Raw genomic sequence first — 19,175 nt, 5'->3', positions numbered from 1 at the left:
TGACTTGGTGAGTGAGTGAGAGAGAAAGAGGTTTTGAGTGACTGGCTTCTGAAACTGCATTAATAAACAGATTTCTGTCAGCCTGTGTTTGGTTGGTTACAAGTCACAGACTATGAGTAAGTGTGTATGTATGCAGACAGTATGTTGCTTCTATGCAAGTATGATATTGTGCATTTCTCTTCACAAATATCCTTCTGTGTGTGTCTGGGTTACCTGAGGTTAGTGTTTTGGCTCTCCATGGCCACACGGGATCCATTTGGACTTGGGCTGCTGGAGAAAACAGGAGGAGAGAGAGGAGTAAAAGACAAAGACGAAAGAGGGTGAATTGCAGAAAAGAGTATTGTAGCATTAAGGACAGGAACAGTTAGAAGAGGCAGGGCAAATAAAATGTACAGAGGAGTCATATAGAAGGGGGCAAAGGAACAGAGGTAAAGATGAAACAAGACAATAAGGTAGAGGAAACACATATGACATAAAAAAAACCAGAACATTGGAAAATACAAACACACAAGATAGATGAACAGTCAAGGGGAATGACAGACAGAGAGGAGCGATGGAAAACACAATTAGCAGATAAACAAGAAAGACAGTGGGGAAAGGAAAACAGAGAGGGACAAAAATACAAGATGAGATAGATAAAGCCAAAACAATCATCAGTGATTGTCCTACAGCACTCATTAATTGCTGGAAGCATCTCGACTATTGTGTGCATCACAGGTTCACTAACAGTTTTCCCCTCATTTTGGGTTATTCCAGCATCCCCAGACAGGACTCATTATGTCCATTTCCAGGATGAATTCTGTGATGGTGCCACTACTTCTACTTTGCTACTGAGAGTCCTTGGAATATATATATATATATATATATATATATATAAAAGGATTAATAAAAGGATTCATCAACACTGAAAATACATAAACATTAATACCGCTAAGATTTGTTCTGTTTTCTTCTCCATTTACATCTCACAGTCAGATGTTCAATACAAACATACTCTTAAGAGCTTGCAGCAGGATGTTTACTATCTTCTCTGATGGTCTCTTTTTTGTTCTTTGACTGAAATTACTGTTGTTGATTTCAGAGTTTTCATCACCACTAGTTAACTATTAACTATTAATAAAGCAGATGTAAACATGTAGCAACATAATTATCTTCTGCTTTGGAAGAGCTGTGTATACACTATGTTTATGAAGAAATAGTTAGAAAAAACACAATTTTGTCAACCACAGCCAAGGTAACGTCCTTGAATGTCCTTCCAAGGGGGCTAAAATAAATTATTAACTTATGCACTCACTTGAGTACTAGATGCAGATTAGCAGACAGCCGTGGGTCTGTGAACTGTGTTGTTCGATTGTTGTGGTCGACAAAGTAGACACGGCCAGTGGCTGTGTTCCTGATCTCCCAGCCCGGTGGCAGTGGGCCAAGCTCCTCACAGTTCACATTGCTTAGGTCCCTGTACAAAAAAAAGTGGATGCTATTAACAGCAATGACACTGAAGATGTTATGATTTAATGCAAATTTAACTTAAGCTATTAATGTCCATGTTGCTAACAAAACTGAAGCACCTCTTTAGTAAATGGTTCCCATCAGACATACTTCAGATCAAGGTTTTATTAGGTTGTAAATGAAACATCTGTTTTACACTGTCATCAGACAGGCTGGATTTTTAATTATTTTTCTAAAATACCACAAAACCCTTCAATAAATCTTAGTTTTTTAACAAATGGCAACAGCAGTAATCAAACAGTCATGATATTAGTGGTTTAAGTGATTAAATATAGGTTTCCATTAACATTTACTTGACAGTTCAGGCAAAAGGTTTTTTTTTTTTGTTTTTTTTTTGGCAGCAGCTTCACATCAATAAAAAACACAGGGCCACGACCTTTAACAGATTCAAGAGCATCTGCAACATTTTCATTAAACTTCAGCGTGTGTTCTTATTTCTTGATTCTTCTCCTGTCCTAAAACCTACGTCCTGATCTGGGACAACACAGCAGCCTCAGGAGGTACAGCACCTTTTTGTATGTGTGTGAATACTTTGCCTTTGTGTGAAGTGAGGACACACCACAGAGGGACAAAGCACATGCGTCACTGCGCTCATCACAACATACTGGGTCATTTTAGTAGCTCTGTCCAAAATGACCAAACCCAGAGTTGCTGCTGTAAATTTGACATTATACACATGTGCTTCATCACTGAGGAGCAGCTACAATGAGACATGGCCAAAAAAGTAACGCAATCACACAGCCTGCCATCTCTAGAGAATTCACTAGTGGGATATTGAGAGTTGGTGAACAGTGTGATTGAATGCAGAACCACTGGCCTGGTGGTGTTTTCAGCCCTGCATATGTCCAAAATATTCTTCCAGCTCCGCACTGGACTCAGAGGTCATTAATTTGGCTGACCCTGACTTGCGCCTGAAATTTGACGAATAAGACTGTTTTTGAACAAAACCCTGAGCAATTAAGTGAAAAATTAGTTCCGATCCAAACCAGTCAGTTCCACTTTGGCCCTGTCAGTTTTGGGAATATATGTCAGATTTTATATTAGGATTAAAACAATAGAGGCTATCCACACTGTGGGACATTTTTCATGTGTGTAAGGCAATTTGCTTAAATCATGCTCATATATAATAGCTTTAGTAGCATTTATTATAACAGACTTCCTTTCAGGGGAAAAAAAAAAAAATTAAAAATAAAAAAATAATATATATATATATATATATATATATATATATATATATATATATATATATATATATATATATATATATATATATATATATATATATATAATTTACCTGGGTACCCGGGGGTCATGCCAGGTGCTGACTCCAGTTTGTGTGTGGAGGAAGTAGACCTGGCCCTGCTGAGTTGTTCTTTGCTCTAGAAGAATAAAAACAAGGAAAAAGTTCATTTTAATTGATATATCAGAAAACCAAAAGCACTGAGACAAGCTTGGATCTGCTGCTCTGTGGTCTTGCTCAGGTGGGTACAATCAGGGATAGTGAGTTTGTGTATTTTGGAGAAGAGGAAATCTGTTTATAATTGATGTGACAGACAAAGTGCTTGGACAATGTTGACCTGAGAATTTGTTAAGGTGTCTGCCAATGTAATCAATTAGTTCCTCTACAGTCTCCAGTAGGCCATTCCCAAGAGTGTGAAGAGAATAAAATATGAAGGAAATTTATCAGACTTCCATGAGTGTTTTTCCTTGCAGAGTTCCTTGATGCATCCTAGTTGCCTTGTTTTCTCTAAAAGGTTGGTGTGTGGACTGAAAGTCTATCCACTCCTATTAATCTTCAAAACCAAAATTAAATGGAAAGGAAAATGCTGTCATTCTTGCCAAACCCACTAATATGATACACTGTAAACAAATGAGGGAACTGAGGACATCGAGATGAAATCGGAGGAGATTGGTTCTGATTCATAATCTGCCACCAACTTGTTGGGGTTTTGGTTCTATCCAGCTGAATGTGAACGCACCTCATGGGTATGTTGCTTATGTGTGTATATTCAGCAGCTAATCCATCACTACTCCCCACCCCAACTTCCTACTGGCACAACTCATTTCCTACCCACCTCTCCCTCTTTTTTCCTCTTACCACCCCGCTCTCTCTCACGCTCTCTCACCACACCCAACCACTGGTTCAGAGGGTTCAGCTGAGGAAGAAAGCGCACTAGCTGCTGGGCATCAGTGACTCATTTTGCCCGACCTCAGCTAGCCTCAGTGGACACAGCAGGACGTTTCAAAGGGGGCACAGGTCCAACAGTGCCATTCCAAATCGCTGGCATGCAGCCCCACACTTAAAATAATAATTTATTTTACAGACTGTGTGGGTATTGTGGGGTGCACTGTGGCTGACTTTGAAAAGTGCACTTTTCGGAAAAAACATTCCGATATTGGAAAATGTACTTTGTTCTGCATTATTTTCCCAGTGTGTTTGAATGCTCTAAGACCAGCCTAAGTATCATAGTACAATAAAAAAAAATAGCCAGTGACTCAAATTGCCTTTTCTGAACTAAATATGAAACTATGAATACTCTGTTTTCACTCCTCTTCACTGTGGGAATATCAGAATGCAAAGCCAAAACATTCCAAATAACAGGAGAGGAGAGACAGACTATTAACGTACAACAAGAGCTGAACACAGTCATGATGTGGTGCTGTGGGAAGGACGGATACAGGAGGTAGAAGGGGATTAACAGAGAAAGTGTGTATGAGCCCAAGGATCAAGCAGAGCAACAGTCAGAGACAACAAGAAATGAGGATATAAAGTGCATTTAAACTTTGTTCGCATCATTAAAAGAAAAAAAATGTAAACATCTCTGCCTCCTGGCTACAAACAGAACAAAGCTCAAGAGCAACTCAAAATGTCTTTGATCCATTGAATTTTGGAAGGGTATGTCTGGGATCTGACCTCATTGGTAATTGTGATATAAACACAATGCCATATGATGAGAGCTTACTGATAACTGACCAGGACATTTCAAGATAGTCAAAAAGAAAAACTCATTAATTTAGCTGTTGTGGGATTTAATCTTCATATTTACAAAGGTTTTTCAAAAAAGTGTTGAAGAACTCACAATGGAAAGATTGATGCAAATATGTTAAACGGACTCTAAATAGCCTCTTCTCTACTTTTACAGACTGAATTGCTAACAGGTCATCAATTATAGGGAAGTGCAAGTAATTATGTTGTTGGTGTACAAGAGCTGCGTCTCTCACCATAACCCTCAGGCAGGTCAGGCGGCGTATGCAGGTGTGTTCGACTCATATAGTTGCGATGCCGCTGTGATCTAACTCGCCTCTCCTGGATCCGCTGCTCGCCTGGTGGGCCACTGGCCACAGCCCCATTAATGGGTGTCATCACTGGTGTGTTTTCATCCACCACGCAGCTCAGCGGACGCCCTGATGGGCTGGAGTATTCTGATGCTGGCCTGGGAAAAAGTGTGTGGATATATTCGTGCATATACAGGCTCGATCAGATACAATTCATAATTAGAAGGTTTTCGGCAAAAAGATACAAACTGACTGGTTGTGGACAGAATGAATAAACCAAAAAATAAAAATATGTAGTTGGAGTTGGTCCCGAGAATTACATGGATGATGAAGCATATAAAATGAGTGAAGCATCAGTGTTCTTTTGGTAAATTTATGTGCCTATGCACCATATTTGCCTGTACTTGCAGGAACCTGGGTGTGAAGGGTGCAAAGATGTATGTTAGTATGAAAGTCAGGTGAAGTAGCTTAATTTCTTCTTGTGATGTCTAGACATACACAAGAAGTGAAGTGTAATTATTCAAAACCAGCTTGTGTCATCAGTCCTCCAGGGGAAAAAAATGTATTTCATGGTTATGGTTAAGTTTTAAGTAATATGATGATTATGGGTTGCATAAGATAAGCAAAGTCCTCATAGGCTATAGTAGAGTGTGTGTGCACTGCTGAATAGCAGAGCTTCTAAAGCAGTTATCTGATAAGCAGACTGAAACTGTGTGTGTATAGCATGTCTGACCAGTGTCTGGCTGTCCAGAGTCTCTGACGCCTCAGCTATCTAAAACCTTGGACCCTTGTCTGTCAACCCAGAGCTCAACTGCATCCCCCCTCCATGCACTTTTCCTTCCTTCCACTTCCTCTCTTTCCATGCTGAGTTAATTTCCACCACATCCCATACATTTTTTTTCTTTATCGCCTTCTCTTCATGTTCTGTCACTCTAAGCAAGTCTAATCCTACAAAGTGTCATCTTATAGCTAGCTCTTGGGCCAGATTTGTCTTCCAGTCAGGAGCTGTTACAAGAGCCAATGGAGAATAATATATAGCAAAAAAGAAGCAGCAATAGATGCATGGTTCTCAGCTATTTCTCTGAGAGGTGTGTAGTAAAAGTGGGTGAGGAACTGGCACTTTTTTCTTTTTGCAAACTACCATAACAGCTCAACTGATATGGGCCAAGAAGGAAGGCGACAGAGCTTGTCCTTGCTGGAACAGGGGCCAAGTAAAACCTTGCTGCCCGACTGGCTGGCTAGTTTATTTAGGGGTGTGTGTGTGTGTATTGTAGTGGGATGTGGGGCAGAGGAAAGTGACAGCTATTCACTCATTACTAACAGATTGTTATTGTTGTGAGCTGAGCTGAGTGGAAGTTTTTTTTGTTTTGAAAAGGGTAGTGGAAGAACTTACATGTACTTACACAGACCCCCCCCCCCAAGTATTTTTTGTGAAATGTCACGCTTGTTGTGGTTTACAAAAGTAGGAAGACTTAAGTCTGTATAAGGTTTTTAAGGCTATAGGATATTAAGGACAGTATGATTTGGCCCTTTAAAAAGTCCTGATTTTAACATGGCTCCCTTTTAAAATATTCAACTGCACATCATCTGAAGCCTTAGCAGAATTGTGTGCAGACATACCTGGTAGGTCTCTCCCATTGCGTGGTACGTGTGATGTGGTTCAGGTACTGTATCCTGCCAGAAGCTGTCCTTCTCTCCTCCCAGCTGTTTCAAGACATATTTAGACATGCAGGTAAGAAAATGCATCATACCTGTTGGACAGTTACCAAAAGACATACAGATTGACTTTCTTACGTTTTATCACTTCAAGAATTAGAATTAATGATCAATGCATTAAAAAGTTAATATTCCCAGCAAAAAATGCATAATCTGATGCAGATGACAATAATAGTCAGACTATTTATCTCTTCAAACTAGCCCCTCAGTATATTGCATATGGCTAAACTATAAATTACTTTTGAAACAAAATTGGTCTCTGATTTCGATCAAAATATCTCCCGAAAATGGGAGACCTTAACCAAAAGTGAAGAATTATATGGACTAGTGGAATAACTTATTTTCAAAGAAACCTATAATTATACTGACCCATCAGGTAAATCATTGTCGAACAGACGACTGCAGTCCACCACTGGGCCTCCTGTCCCAATGCGATCCCTGGACTGAAGACTTACTGCACAGTTTACAAAGACAATTACTGATCAATAAAGTTTTTCTACTCAGACAGCTGACATCATAATGGCCAATGGTTATTATATTATACTAGTACTTTTCTTCTTTATATGATACATGATTTTTTCTTCTCCTGGCATTATTTTAGAGGAAAGCAAAAATTTGAATATAGAACATTGCAGTTTTAATAAGTAACAGATATTAAATGTATCCCTCTGCTCTTGTATTATGAAACCAGACAGAAAAACTAAACAACCGTCCCTGTGGTTCAGTGGTTAGGTAATGAACTGAGTCAGTATTGAGACAGACTGCAGTCTGGGTCAAGTAGTGTTTTATAATGTGTAAGTAATGTAATGCACTGGGTTGTCCAGTTGATATTTACCTTCATGGTGAAAAAATTGATGGCATGTGAATATTGCAAATTCAGGTTGATTGCAGTATTTGCAATAACATTCTGTTTTGTGTACATATCAAGGAGTAGTTTCGACAACATACAGTATCCACCAGTACTTCTGGTTGAGAAGTGACCGGGGTCTGGACATTGATACAGTATCGCAGCTGGGGTTTTATTGTACATACAGACTTGTTTTTTATTGACACACAACATAATAGAGCTGACATTGCATCTCTTACCTACTATCTGTCCTCTCACAGTGTCATTGTCATTGGGACCCAGCTTATTCAAGTCCAGTCTCTGATCTACAGGGGAGGGAAAAAAAAACAAACAAAAACAAAAGCCAGATGTCTTAGCTTACATTCAACATCTGTCCTCATTTATAACCATGAATATGTTCAGGTACTAAAATGCTGACTAACGTTTAAATATTTACACAAAGCAACTGAGTGTTGAGATCAAAACATCATTGTCCCTATTTTGCCTTAAAAATGTAGAAAATATTATACAACACTCTGCCCACTCAGCAGCTTTTGTTTGAAGAGTTTTAAATATGGAGACACCAAATGTCATAAAATCGAGGCAGAAATTTGTTAGTAATCTTGTTGTTTCTGGAAAAGCAAGTACTCATTGTCTGCTCAGCACAGGATAGCACTGCCAGACACAGACAACACAGGAACACAACCCAGGAAGACGCTGAACAAGATCCAGACACAGATACACTGCAGTCTCTCTTGCTCTCACACACAGAAAGACACATACACAAAATCCCACAGGCAGGCATGTGTATGACCAGTCCAGGTGACCAGCACAGAGACCAGGAGTGACATCACATGGTGCCCATTAACAATGGAGCCTGTGTGAGTGTCTGCTGGTTAGGAATGCTGCAGGGTGTAGGTTTAGTTAAACATGAAAAACAAAAAAGTATTCAGACGTAACAGCGTGTGAGTGTAGGAAGTCGGTGAGAGGAAGGGAAATATGCACAAGAGACAGAAAAAGGCAGAGTGAGAGTGAGTGGGAAAAAGAGAGATGTAGCGATGCCCCAGTTCCCCATGAGCTAATATATAAATCAAAGTCAAACTGGATTTGCCATGTCTTTGGTATGGCTTGCCTGTATGACTATGAATGCACATGAAATTGTATGTCTATTTGTATGTGTATGCTAAGCAGATCTCAACAAACCTATTTCCAGCTTATTTACAGCCTTATTTCCAGCCTTGTGTGTGTGTGTGTGTGTGTTTGCGTGTGTGTATCTGCTCTGGATAAATGTGTAGACTAAACAGTGATGGTCTTAGCCTTTCATGGTTGAAATAGTAACCAGATTTCTCTCTTGAAGAAAGAGAGGAGAGGAACAGAGAGACACAACATTTACAGACCATTTACCACAATCCCTGACTGTACCATGCAATTCCTCTGAGATATCATAATAATGTGTTACAATGAACTAAGTGTTTAAACATGTGTTAATATGTGCATGTGGACTCACATGAGCCAAGTATGTTTAAGTATTGGTCATTTCACTCTTGCACATCTGTCTTGTGTATGGAGAAATTGAAAAAATATAAAAAGTATCAAGATCAGGAAGTAAGAAATTATAATTGACCATTACATTAATAACTAACTATTCCATACAAGTAAACAACAGGGTTCAAGGCAAGCAGAATAGGATGTGTGAAGCAAGTCAAGTCATTAAAAAAAAAAAAAAAAAAAAAAAAAAAAAAAAAAATGGTGGTAAGGGGTTTGTGGGTTCAGAAATGGGGCAGAGGACTTGGAGAGTCGTTTCTGCTATGCTGCAGGAAGTGTGGTTCACTACAGAGCTCTATAAATCTTTAGTGAACTAGACAATCAATGAAAATCCCTTTTGGTTTTGGTTTGCAAAAAGTGTGTGTGTTTGTGTGTAGAGTTGAAACAGCTTTATGAGTATGTGTTTGCACTGGATGACAATGTGAGAAATTACAATTAATATGCCTTCAAGGAACCATAGCAATTCCAGTAAAGTCTTCATTCCTTTAAGTGTTTATGACTTGTGCCGATCGTGTGCTCGGCTCAACCATAGACAGAGCTGTTCACGCGCCTGCCTGTAACAGATTGTGTCCTTATGTATACCTCCTGTGGCTATAATTAAGTATACTTTTTTCCATGTTTGTTGTACAGCAAGTGGCTGGAACCTATAGTGACCATTTTTGGTATTTGCGGGTATTTTTAAGGGCAAATCATGTGGCACCCATCTAGTTGGGTGAAATATGACAGCAAGTTTCAATGGCCAGCAAGGTCCCTTTTGTGGTAACACTGATGCTGTTGTGGTTCTTTGTGAATTAGGGGGCAAATTTTTGAGCCAAGAATGTAATTTAGGAGCATACAAAAAGGGTCCTGTCTGATATATTAAGCTTGACAGTGGGAGGTTGTTTTATCTGGACCTATAACTGTATACACTCGTTGAAGTATCCAACTATGCAATTTGGTCTTAAGAAAAGCATCCAACAAAAGGTAATTATATTCAAACTGACAACTTTTTAAGTGGTTGTGAGGAATGGTGACATGCAAAAGATTAATGAAATTAGAGAAGAGGCTGGATGCTTAAAAAAAAAAAAAGACTGCAAAGGCACTTGGTGTGGTGGCTTTAACACATTTCCGACTGTGTCTTCAAGACAAGCCAGAAAGGTGCACTCAAGAAAAGGAAGGAGAATGAATGTTAATTTGTCTACGGTTTGGACTAAAGTTAAGTGTAGGTTGCCTAGTTCAAATGTGACATTAATATTTGTGTGGGGTGATCGGATTACAAAAAGACAGCGATAGAAACAGCTGTGAACAAATCTAAAACACATCAGGATCCATTTGAGATCCTATTACTCATATCCATCCATCCATCCATCTTCTACTGCTTTTCCGTTTCTGGGTCGCAGGGGGTGCTGGAGCCATTACCAGCACGCATTAGGCGACAGCCTAATTGGTCCTGTTGCAGTTTCTTGAGCTACCGAAAATATTTTGCCATTTCCAAAACCAGATGTAATTGAAGAACTGTGTGTAGCACCGTCATTGACTCGGCCCCTCTTTACCCTGCTGTCTTAACCTCTTCCTCTCATGTACACAATGACAATGGACCTGTTGGGTCCTGTGTGCACTGCCAGATATGAACTGAAATGTTTGAAGCACGTGTTGTGATGCATGTTAATGTCAGGTCTGAATTGGGCCAAAGTGTAAGTATCAAGAATTTAGAGCAACTGGAAATTATGTCAAACAGTGACAACAACTGTACTAGCAGCACTATAGCCATGCTTGCAAGAACAAAAGTTATTTGTTTCCTTGATAAAAAGTTCTATTGCTATAAAATGACTGGTGGTGGCTATTGATTTAGTCCCAGGTGCCAAATGCCTGCAGCAGCCAATGTTTCTGATATGTGTTGCCTAAATGAGTCATCTGTGTACTACGGCCATAAATCTTAACACAATGAATGGCTGGCATTGGAGCAGCAGCAGGCTACAAGCTGGGGAGGCAGCAGCATAAGTCTAAGAGTGAAACATGTAGGAATAGGCAATCAAGCTATCACACTACTGCAGCCAGATAAAACAGCGACGAAGGAAAGACACACAAGTCCTGGGGCACACCATTTGTCTCCATTGTTGGAGACAGTAGGTCAGGCCCACACATTTGTATCATCCGTCTACATGTACTAAGTGCAGGATGTACTTTACATGCATATCCCAGATCAAAACTAAACAGCTTAATTGTCTACATTTGTATCCAAGAAAGAAATCCACCTTTGCATGACAGTCAACATCAGATAGTTCAATCAAGTAAAAAGAGATGTTGAGAAGGTTCACCAGACCACTGGATTGAACCTCCCCATCAACTTTCACTGACAAGCAGGACACATCGGGGTCATGATAAACTTAATGTGATACACATGTATAAACAGGTACTTACAGCCAGTGTCTTTGAGTCTGTTGATGGCGCTGGACAAGAGGCGGACACAGCCCAAAAAACCTGCTCCCTGCTTTTTGTGAATCTTCTTGTGGTTCCATACACTAATGGTGATGGAGTCTGCCTTTCCAATGTATCTGATGAGGAGGCGATAAGATAGATGAGAGGATTAATGCCAAGGTAAGTAGTAGTTTACAATATTGTCATCATGCATATTGTTTTATAAAAAAAAGCACATTGTGCACAATGTTTGTGCACAATGTGTGCACAAACATTGTAGGAGGGCTCTAACCTTTAATAATAGTTTTTTAACTGACAGGAAATGAGACATGGAAATTTAATTAACTCAAAAGCAAAATACAAACTTCTCATGGAAAAGTGTCAAATGTAATAACACACTCACACAAAGTAAAAATTGATAAAAAAATAAATAAATAAATAAATTAATTTAAAAAAACTCAGTATAACATGTAATCTATTTCTCCCTGACAGATTAACAACAATGCACAGTGTATTTGCATCATATCGTGATTATGTTCGCAGACACTCAAGCCATATGCTGTTAATCCTTCAGGGTCGGAGGGAGCTGACATTGGGTGAGGCAGTGTGCACTCTGTACAAGTCACCAATCTAAGTCCCGAGATATTGTAATTACAATTGGATTCCCTTGGTGTTTCATTTTACTGAAAAAGCTCAAAGTTGTGTGATTTTAACAACAACAATAAATCAAACTGATAAGTAAATACATAACAGGACAGATACACATGGCTGGTGGGTAGGAGGAAGGTCAGGTGTTGCAGGTGGTCTTGAATAAGTGGGTTTTAAGGAGTTCTGGATGTCAGCGGCGAGGACGAAGGCTCTGTCTCCCAAGGTGAAGTACTCGGCCTTAGTGACTGGGGTGAGAAGGTTGGCCTCAGCAAGGCAGATGTGGCGAGTTGGAGAGCGGAAATGGATGTATGAGGGTGTGAGATTGTTCAAAGCTTTGTAGGTTATGAGGAGGATCTTGATGATGATGCTGTTGTCTTAGATAAATCATCAAACAAATACCTTGCATTACGTGTGGGGATGTATGTTACATATGTATACATGATGTATGTGTTGTATGATGTATATGTGTATGTGTGTACATATGCATTATATATTATATTAATTGTGGAGCCCTAGTGTATCGTTTTGGCTTTCAGTTTGTGCAATGAGACAGATAAATTGATTTTGACGCAACCTCTGTCTAGGAGATTGTGTGTCTGCAGCTATAGCACAGCTGGGGCCAGTCTAGTCGTGGTTGGAGAACAGAGGAAGTTACTGTGATGTGCTCTACCGCTGTCTGAGACTCATACAGCTCTTGCAGTAAACAGAGATGCACTGCTGCGCACGCTTTCACAGCATTCAATGTAATTACAGCTTCAGCAGTTGGCTCCGATGCAAAGCTCTATATTATGCTATATATCACTTATAAGGAGTGGGATTTCCCCACTGAGCACATCAAAATCTAAAGTTTCAATAAGCAAGTCAAATTACAGAAGATGGCAAATTGTTGCACTGAAATTAAATTACAGCCTGTGAGGATGTGGCTATTTTAAGTGTCCACTGATTTAGTTTCTAGTGAAAGCCTGAAAATCTGGCCTAATCAGGCTGCCACAGTGCTGGTGGCATCTTGGCATGTCAGATGCTAATTTTGTATATAATATATGTGCTTTGTTGCTTGAGATGCTGTCATATGTCCATTTAATGCTACTTTATGACAAACCAAAAAACACACCGATTATGTCATGATAATTTAAAATTTTCCCTTTCAGTGATGGTAAATTAATTAAAACCTAGAGACCACTGGAGGTACATTTTGCCAAACACTTCTGTCACAACATGATATGAAATAAGTTTTAGGTTTTTACAAAGATATGAAGCTCCAAAGAAAAATCAGCTGACTGCAGAAGAGATTAAAAAAAAAAAAAAAAAAAAACAACTTACAATTACTACTGCGTATATAATACCAACAGACTCAACACTGAAGCCAGAGCTGCATGGACAGCTCTCTGCTAGATGACAACAAAAATATTAAGGCACAGTATTCTAAAATCAAAGAGGAATTGCTAAGTTAGTCTTCTGATAATAATGTTAAATGTTAAAGTGAGTCATACCCTTACTTTATGTTTTAACAAAGATAACAATAATTTGAAATTAATTGTTATCTGATAATGTAAGCTACTACAGTTGTACTGCCAAATCAGTGACATGTGTGCTGGGCAAAAAAAAAAACAAAACAAAACAAAACTTGGGTGAAATTCAAAGTAACTTTCCAGAACATATCAAATCAAGTCTTGTAATTTTACCAAGATATGTTTTCCAGGGATCATGGAAAAGAAACATAGGGAATACATTGTATTTCATATTTATATTAGACAGCCTTTAACTGTCCTTCTTTTAGACATATACAGACACACTCATCCCATAACACAGTTACCCTGCTCTTACCTTAACCAAGTACAAACGTGTGCAATAGAAGCGGATGTGGATAATTGCCTATTGAAGTTGGCTGAACCATTTCTGTCAAAGTCAAAATATTTAACGAGTGTACAATCAAAACTACTCCCATTTCAAAACATTAACATTTCTATTAAAATTCAGTCAGCTCATGCTTTGACTGTGCTTCATTCCTGTCTGCAGTGAGTTGGCAGAAAGAAATCTTCCCCTGCTTAAACCATCACCAATCAATCTCTGGGTTTACTTGCTTTTTTGAGTGTATAGTGGGTGGGTGTCCGTGCCATGCAGAACTCCAAGGCTTGCGCTAGGTGAGATGTGACAAAGAAAGTCAATTTAACAACTAGTGATAGTGTATTTTTAACTTGAATGCCCACAAGGATAGTTAAAACTAACTGTAGCTACACTGTCAGGGATGTTCTGCGTATGTAAAGCACAAAATAAACATGATTTATTATAGGAGTTGTACTGAAAAGGACAGACATACTATGAGTTCATGAACTTTCAACACTAACAAATGTTTTTGCAAGTTTGGTTAGGTCAGAGTGCCCACAAACAACTTCTGCCAAGGATACCAAATTGAATCATTGTGCAATGGCTGAATATTTCTGTAGCATATTTCTGATGAGTTTTCCCTGTGCCTGCGTGGGTTCCCCCCAGGTGCTCTGGCTTTACCCCACAGTCCTAAGACATGCAGGTTTAGGTGGTTTTTGTATCTATATATTTCTTTATATGCCAGCCCTGCCATGGACTGGTGGAACGTTAGCTGGAATTGGACCCAGCATACCCTTGTGGATAAGCAGTTGAAAATGTATTAATTTATTTTGTGCTACAAGGCCCCGGCAGTATTAGAGTCATGTGGGAGAAGACCTCACCTCCTAAAGCTGGAGGCTCGAGACAGGGGGTGTGGTGAGCTGGCAATCTGCCAAGCCCACACTCCCATCTGCTTTCTGTGGCATGTTAGCCATTTCCTGAACTAGAGGAAGAGGCCAGGGTCACTGGCAGGGAACACACTGCACTGAAAGGGTGGGGATTAGTGATGTGTGGTTCCTGAACGAATCGTTCAAAACTCGAAAGTCATCTTACTGACTCATGAATCGTGATTCCTCATATCTGTTAACTCGTTCATTGACTCATTCCTGCTACTTTAAGGTGACTGCAAAAAGGGGACCAGACAACATGTCACAATAGTGGACTGTGACTGCTAATCACTGTATTAGCCCTGAGGGAGAAGCAGCAGCTCTGGTTTGTTGTTCCCACACCCTTTCCCTCCCTACTATGAGCTGTCACTCAAGAGCTCAAGGATGCTCAGTGCCACACACAGTGCATACTGTAGACTCCTGTCACGGTAACCTGTTCAGATAAAAATCTTGACTCCTCTCATCCTATCGCGGCAGGAGTCAAACTCGTCAAACGCGTGACACATGACAACTCTCGCAGTGGCTCATTCTGAGTCAAACTCAGACTCCGCTCCAAGACGATCTCATGAGTCCTTTATCTGTCACTTCCAGTTCAGCAGCAGTGCATTCACAAATTGTTCAATATATCAATCAACTAATTAATCATCCAATCAAACTTTCTTCATACAGCACTTTTCAAAAGTAGAATGAATGTTGCACAAAGTGTTTTACACATTGAAAAATAAAAATAAATACAATATCACCCACCCATGCCACATAATCCACACACACACATGCTCAGATTAAAACTGGATGTCTAAACTTTTGATTGGTAGTGTATTTGTCTTGCAAAGGTAATTAGAACACTAAATAAAAAAATTTCCATGAAGTTGACAAATTTCCTGTTTCAGATCTGTGGTTTTAACAGTATGAAATCAGTGAAGACTGGGTAGAGCTTGTGGGTGCACTGAGTCAGTGATTCAAATGACTGATTCAATTTCACTGCTGGAAAATCAAAGTTTTCACCCAGAAAAGCCAAATATATCTGTAGTTACATGCAAATGATGTGTCACATCTGTGGATGCGTAATATTCTTACACTGTTTCAGTTTCATTAAAATTGCTGACTGTCACAACCAATTATATTTTTTATAAAGCTACCTTTTATTTTATCATTATAGTTTAATTAGAAATGTCAAACATCATCTAGTTTTATTTGACCAATAGTCCAAAGCAAGATATTCAATTTACTCTCAGAGCAGGTGGGGAAAAAAAATTTTTTTTTTGAAAAGCTACAACTGTGAGTGAAAATTTCTGCAGTTTTATTTGAAAAATTCCTTTTCAGACTCATGAAAAATTGGTGCCTATTCATCTCTTATCTGTTGAATGACGATCGTGCAGCTTTAGTTGGAGCATAATATTTGCTGCTTTTCTCCTCTAATGATTAGACCTCAACTTAAAATGGTTCTCTCTTGCTACTACATTTAATCTCTGATATCTGGCTCCTGTTTCCCTCATTTCTTCCGCCTTCCTCCACTGTTTCTTCCATCTCTCACCAGAGCAGTAGCGTGGTTGCCAGTTGGTCCTTTGGGTCCAATGCGGTAATCACTCTTTGTAATGGCCTGTCCACACACACACCAGTACAGTGAGCATTCACACCATGCTGCCTCAGAGAAAGACTGAATTATGCAGTTAAAGACAGGCATTTGTGGAGTGTAATTCTAACCCTGTTTTTAAGATTTTCAGCTCTGAGGTCAGCGGACAACGTAATGACCATATTTTTGCTTTAAGTTTATCATATCCTGAAAATATAAATGATCGTGAACCCTTTCCTCCTGACTCCCTTCTGGTTTCTTCATAGATTTACTCAGAAATTTGCATTTACACTTCGGAGACCGAAAATGAAGGGATAGAGGAAAAAAAAAAAAAGAACAAGGTTCAAGAGTCACAAGGCACAAGTGACTCATGCTGACAGAGATTACTAAAATAAAGTAGCATTCTAAATTTTGTGTTCCGTATTTAAAGCTACATTTGGCTCAAAGAAAGCAAGGGAGCCAAAAAATGCAATGTTACTGTAAAATTTGAATTTCTAACAAGGTAAATCTAGAATCTCACATTCACATATATAAGACTTATAAAGTGTGTTTCTGCACACAGAAACAAATCTATATTCCTGAAACAGTCGTCATAGCAGTTGTGCACAGAAACATGATTAAGGACAATACCAGTTTACAACAGAAAATTTGTCTCTCAATGAGGAATAAGTGGCAGAGGGCAACATGCCAACTATTCCACGGCACTTCTTTAGACTTACAGATCATAATGTTGATTCCACTTTGGGTCCAGCGTATTTCTCACAGTGTCTGTTGAGTGGCATTGTCCTGAACCGTCCACCACCACTTTTGCAAAGGGATCTGGCAACCCTGTGAAAGTAGACGGTGACAAGTGAAGTGTTTGTTTAGCACGTGTACAAACTAACACCTCACCAACAGCCTGTTATTGGAGGAAACATGTTTATGACAGCGTGACATGTTGACCTCTTTCCTGAATCATTTATGGTTGTCATCATTCACAGACGTTAGTTGATAACTCAGACTCTCAGCCATAAAACAACAATTACTTTCAGTAATTCTTGCAAAGAAAGTTTTGCCTTTCTCAGCAAGCTCTCTCACTCTTTTAAGAATGGAATCTGTTGAATAACATTAAACATTAAATCTGATCTGCATGTCTACAAGATGCACTTGTTGACCAGATCAAAGCAGTGCCTGAGCTGAACTCAGGTTGGGTGATGAAATCAGGCCAACAGCCAATGTACGTTAAACACACTTCTGCATCAGACCGACAATGGTCAGAACGAAGAAAACAACTGGCTTGTGTCGTTGACTCTGATCGACCTCATATTGTTTCAGACACCATTTCTGTCTACAATTTGTTTAATTTTTGTCAATGTCAGGGCGCAGGTTGTGTAGTGGGCAAAGTGCATGCACCATAAACTGGAGGCTATAAGGTACTCATCACTGATGCTGGTTCAATTTCAGCCAGTGGCATTTGCTGGAACTGATTCGCTGTCATTCCCCCTCTTTCTCACCCATTTCCTGACACTCTTCAAGCTGTCCTATCTCATAAAGCCAGGGGGAGAGGGTCTGTGTCACCGACATAAAAAATGTCCAACATTTCAAAGCTTATTTGAGGACAGACTGACCGTTTTCCCGATTGCACTTTATCTAATGGTTAGTGCTGTATCCTCACAGCGTGGAGCAACAGCATGGGTTGAGTTCCTGGCCTGGGGCCTTTCTGTGTTTGCATGTTCTCCCTGTGCTTGGTGGGTTTCCTCCGGGTACTGCGGTTTCTTCCCACCGTCCAAAGACATGCATGTTTAGGTTAAGTGGTGACTCTAAATTGTCTGTAGGTCTGAGTGTGAGTATTTGTTCATCTCTGTATGTTGGCCCTGTGATGGACTGGTGATCTGTCCAGGGTGGCCGTGCCCTTGCCCAATGTGAGCTGGGATTGGCTCCAGCAGCCCCCAGGACCCAGAAATGAACAAGCAGTAGAAGAAGAGAGAGTGAGTGACTTTAACTGAAAAATTTAAAAGAAGATATCTAAAAATGAGAACAAAACATTCTCTTATATGAATCCTTGGTGTCAAATTTTTACTCAGCAAAGACAAGGACCACAAATCTTTCACAGTACCTTATCCAGGTGGATATCTAATAAGCAATTCTTCTTGATACATCTATCAGGAATTTTCTTTATTGGTCTTTGTGACTGAGTGTATGTGTATTTTAAATGTGTCACAGTATACACCTCCTGGCCCCGATACTACACGCAAGTCAAACCTGTTAAGTCACTTAAATTCCGTCCTGGGAGTTTCCTGTTTGTGTATCTGTGTTAGTGCACGTTAGGCAAAAATGAACACTCTATTGTCTGTATCCATGGCTTCTGGGTTAATGGAGAACCAACCCACTGAATAAACACCCTGGCACCATGTCAATAAGAGGTTATTAAGGTAAATAATATGGGTGCAAAAAAGGTATCCTTTTGTGAAACTTCCTCATCACCTCTGACATTAATGCTAGAGCCAGAGAATGCCCATCTGTCCTGCTAACCCCAAAAGAGGTTGATGAAAAGGCCCAAAGCTAAACATTAAATAATTGTAAATAAGAAACCACACAGACAACCAAGTACAGCTTTGTCCATCAGACACCCCAGCTGCCAGCAAGTTTGTGTGCATTTATGCGTTTTACCACATCTCAGTTTGTTCTCCTTAGCTTGTGATCTAATAGAAAGCCAAATAAGGATCAGAGTCAGAATTTTCCACGGGGAAATATGGTGAGGAGAAGAAGAGAGTGCAATAAGTTGTCTCATTAGTTCCCTTGTATAGAGAATTTATAGATGTATATGATATTCAACATTTTGAAAGCAAAATGCAATAAATAATTTTGAAATGAATTTTTTTTCTAAACTGAAATTGGCTTTTATTCTCATGTAACTCCCACCTCAGCTTTGTCATGGGTGGACTAAATAAGGAGTCAT

At 39.5% G+C, this 19,175-nt stretch overlaps 1 protein-coding gene across 2 annotated transcripts in view; it reads right to left on the bottom strand.

Annotated features, from left to right (window-relative positions):
* Positions 1–19,175, bottom strand: part of LOC115044607 (E3 ubiquitin-protein ligase SMURF2-like) — a 54,106-nt gene that overhangs the window by 14,395 nt on the left and 20,536 nt on the right. Inside the window, exons 3-11 of one of the 2 annotated variants that reach the window (XM_029503767.1) lie at positions 16,957–17,065; positions 11,270–11,403; positions 7,585–7,650; positions 6,868–6,952; positions 6,403–6,486; positions 4,729–4,940; positions 2,801–2,885; positions 1,295–1,453; positions 214–270 (exon numbers count right to left, since the gene is read on the bottom strand). In XM_029503767.1, the coding sequence (XP_029359627.1) occupies positions 214–270; positions 1,295–1,453; positions 2,801–2,885; positions 4,729–4,940; positions 6,403–6,486; positions 6,868–6,952; positions 7,585–7,650; positions 11,270–11,403; positions 16,957–17,065 (991 nt within the window). The remainder of the gene's footprint in view (positions 1–213; positions 271–1,294; positions 1,454–2,800; positions 2,886–4,728; positions 4,941–6,402; positions 6,487–6,867; positions 6,953–7,584; positions 7,651–11,269; positions 11,404–16,956; positions 17,066–19,175) is intronic. The other variant, XM_029503842.1, reaches the window with a different exon arrangement.

This window comes from Echeneis naucrates, chromosome 1 (genome assembly GCF_900963305.1).
Source record: "Echeneis naucrates chromosome 1, fEcheNa1.1, whole genome shotgun sequence".
NCBI lineage: Eukaryota > Metazoa > Chordata > Actinopteri > Carangiformes > Echeneidae > Echeneis > Echeneis naucrates.
This window is presented reverse-complemented; position numbering and strand designations above follow the sequence as displayed.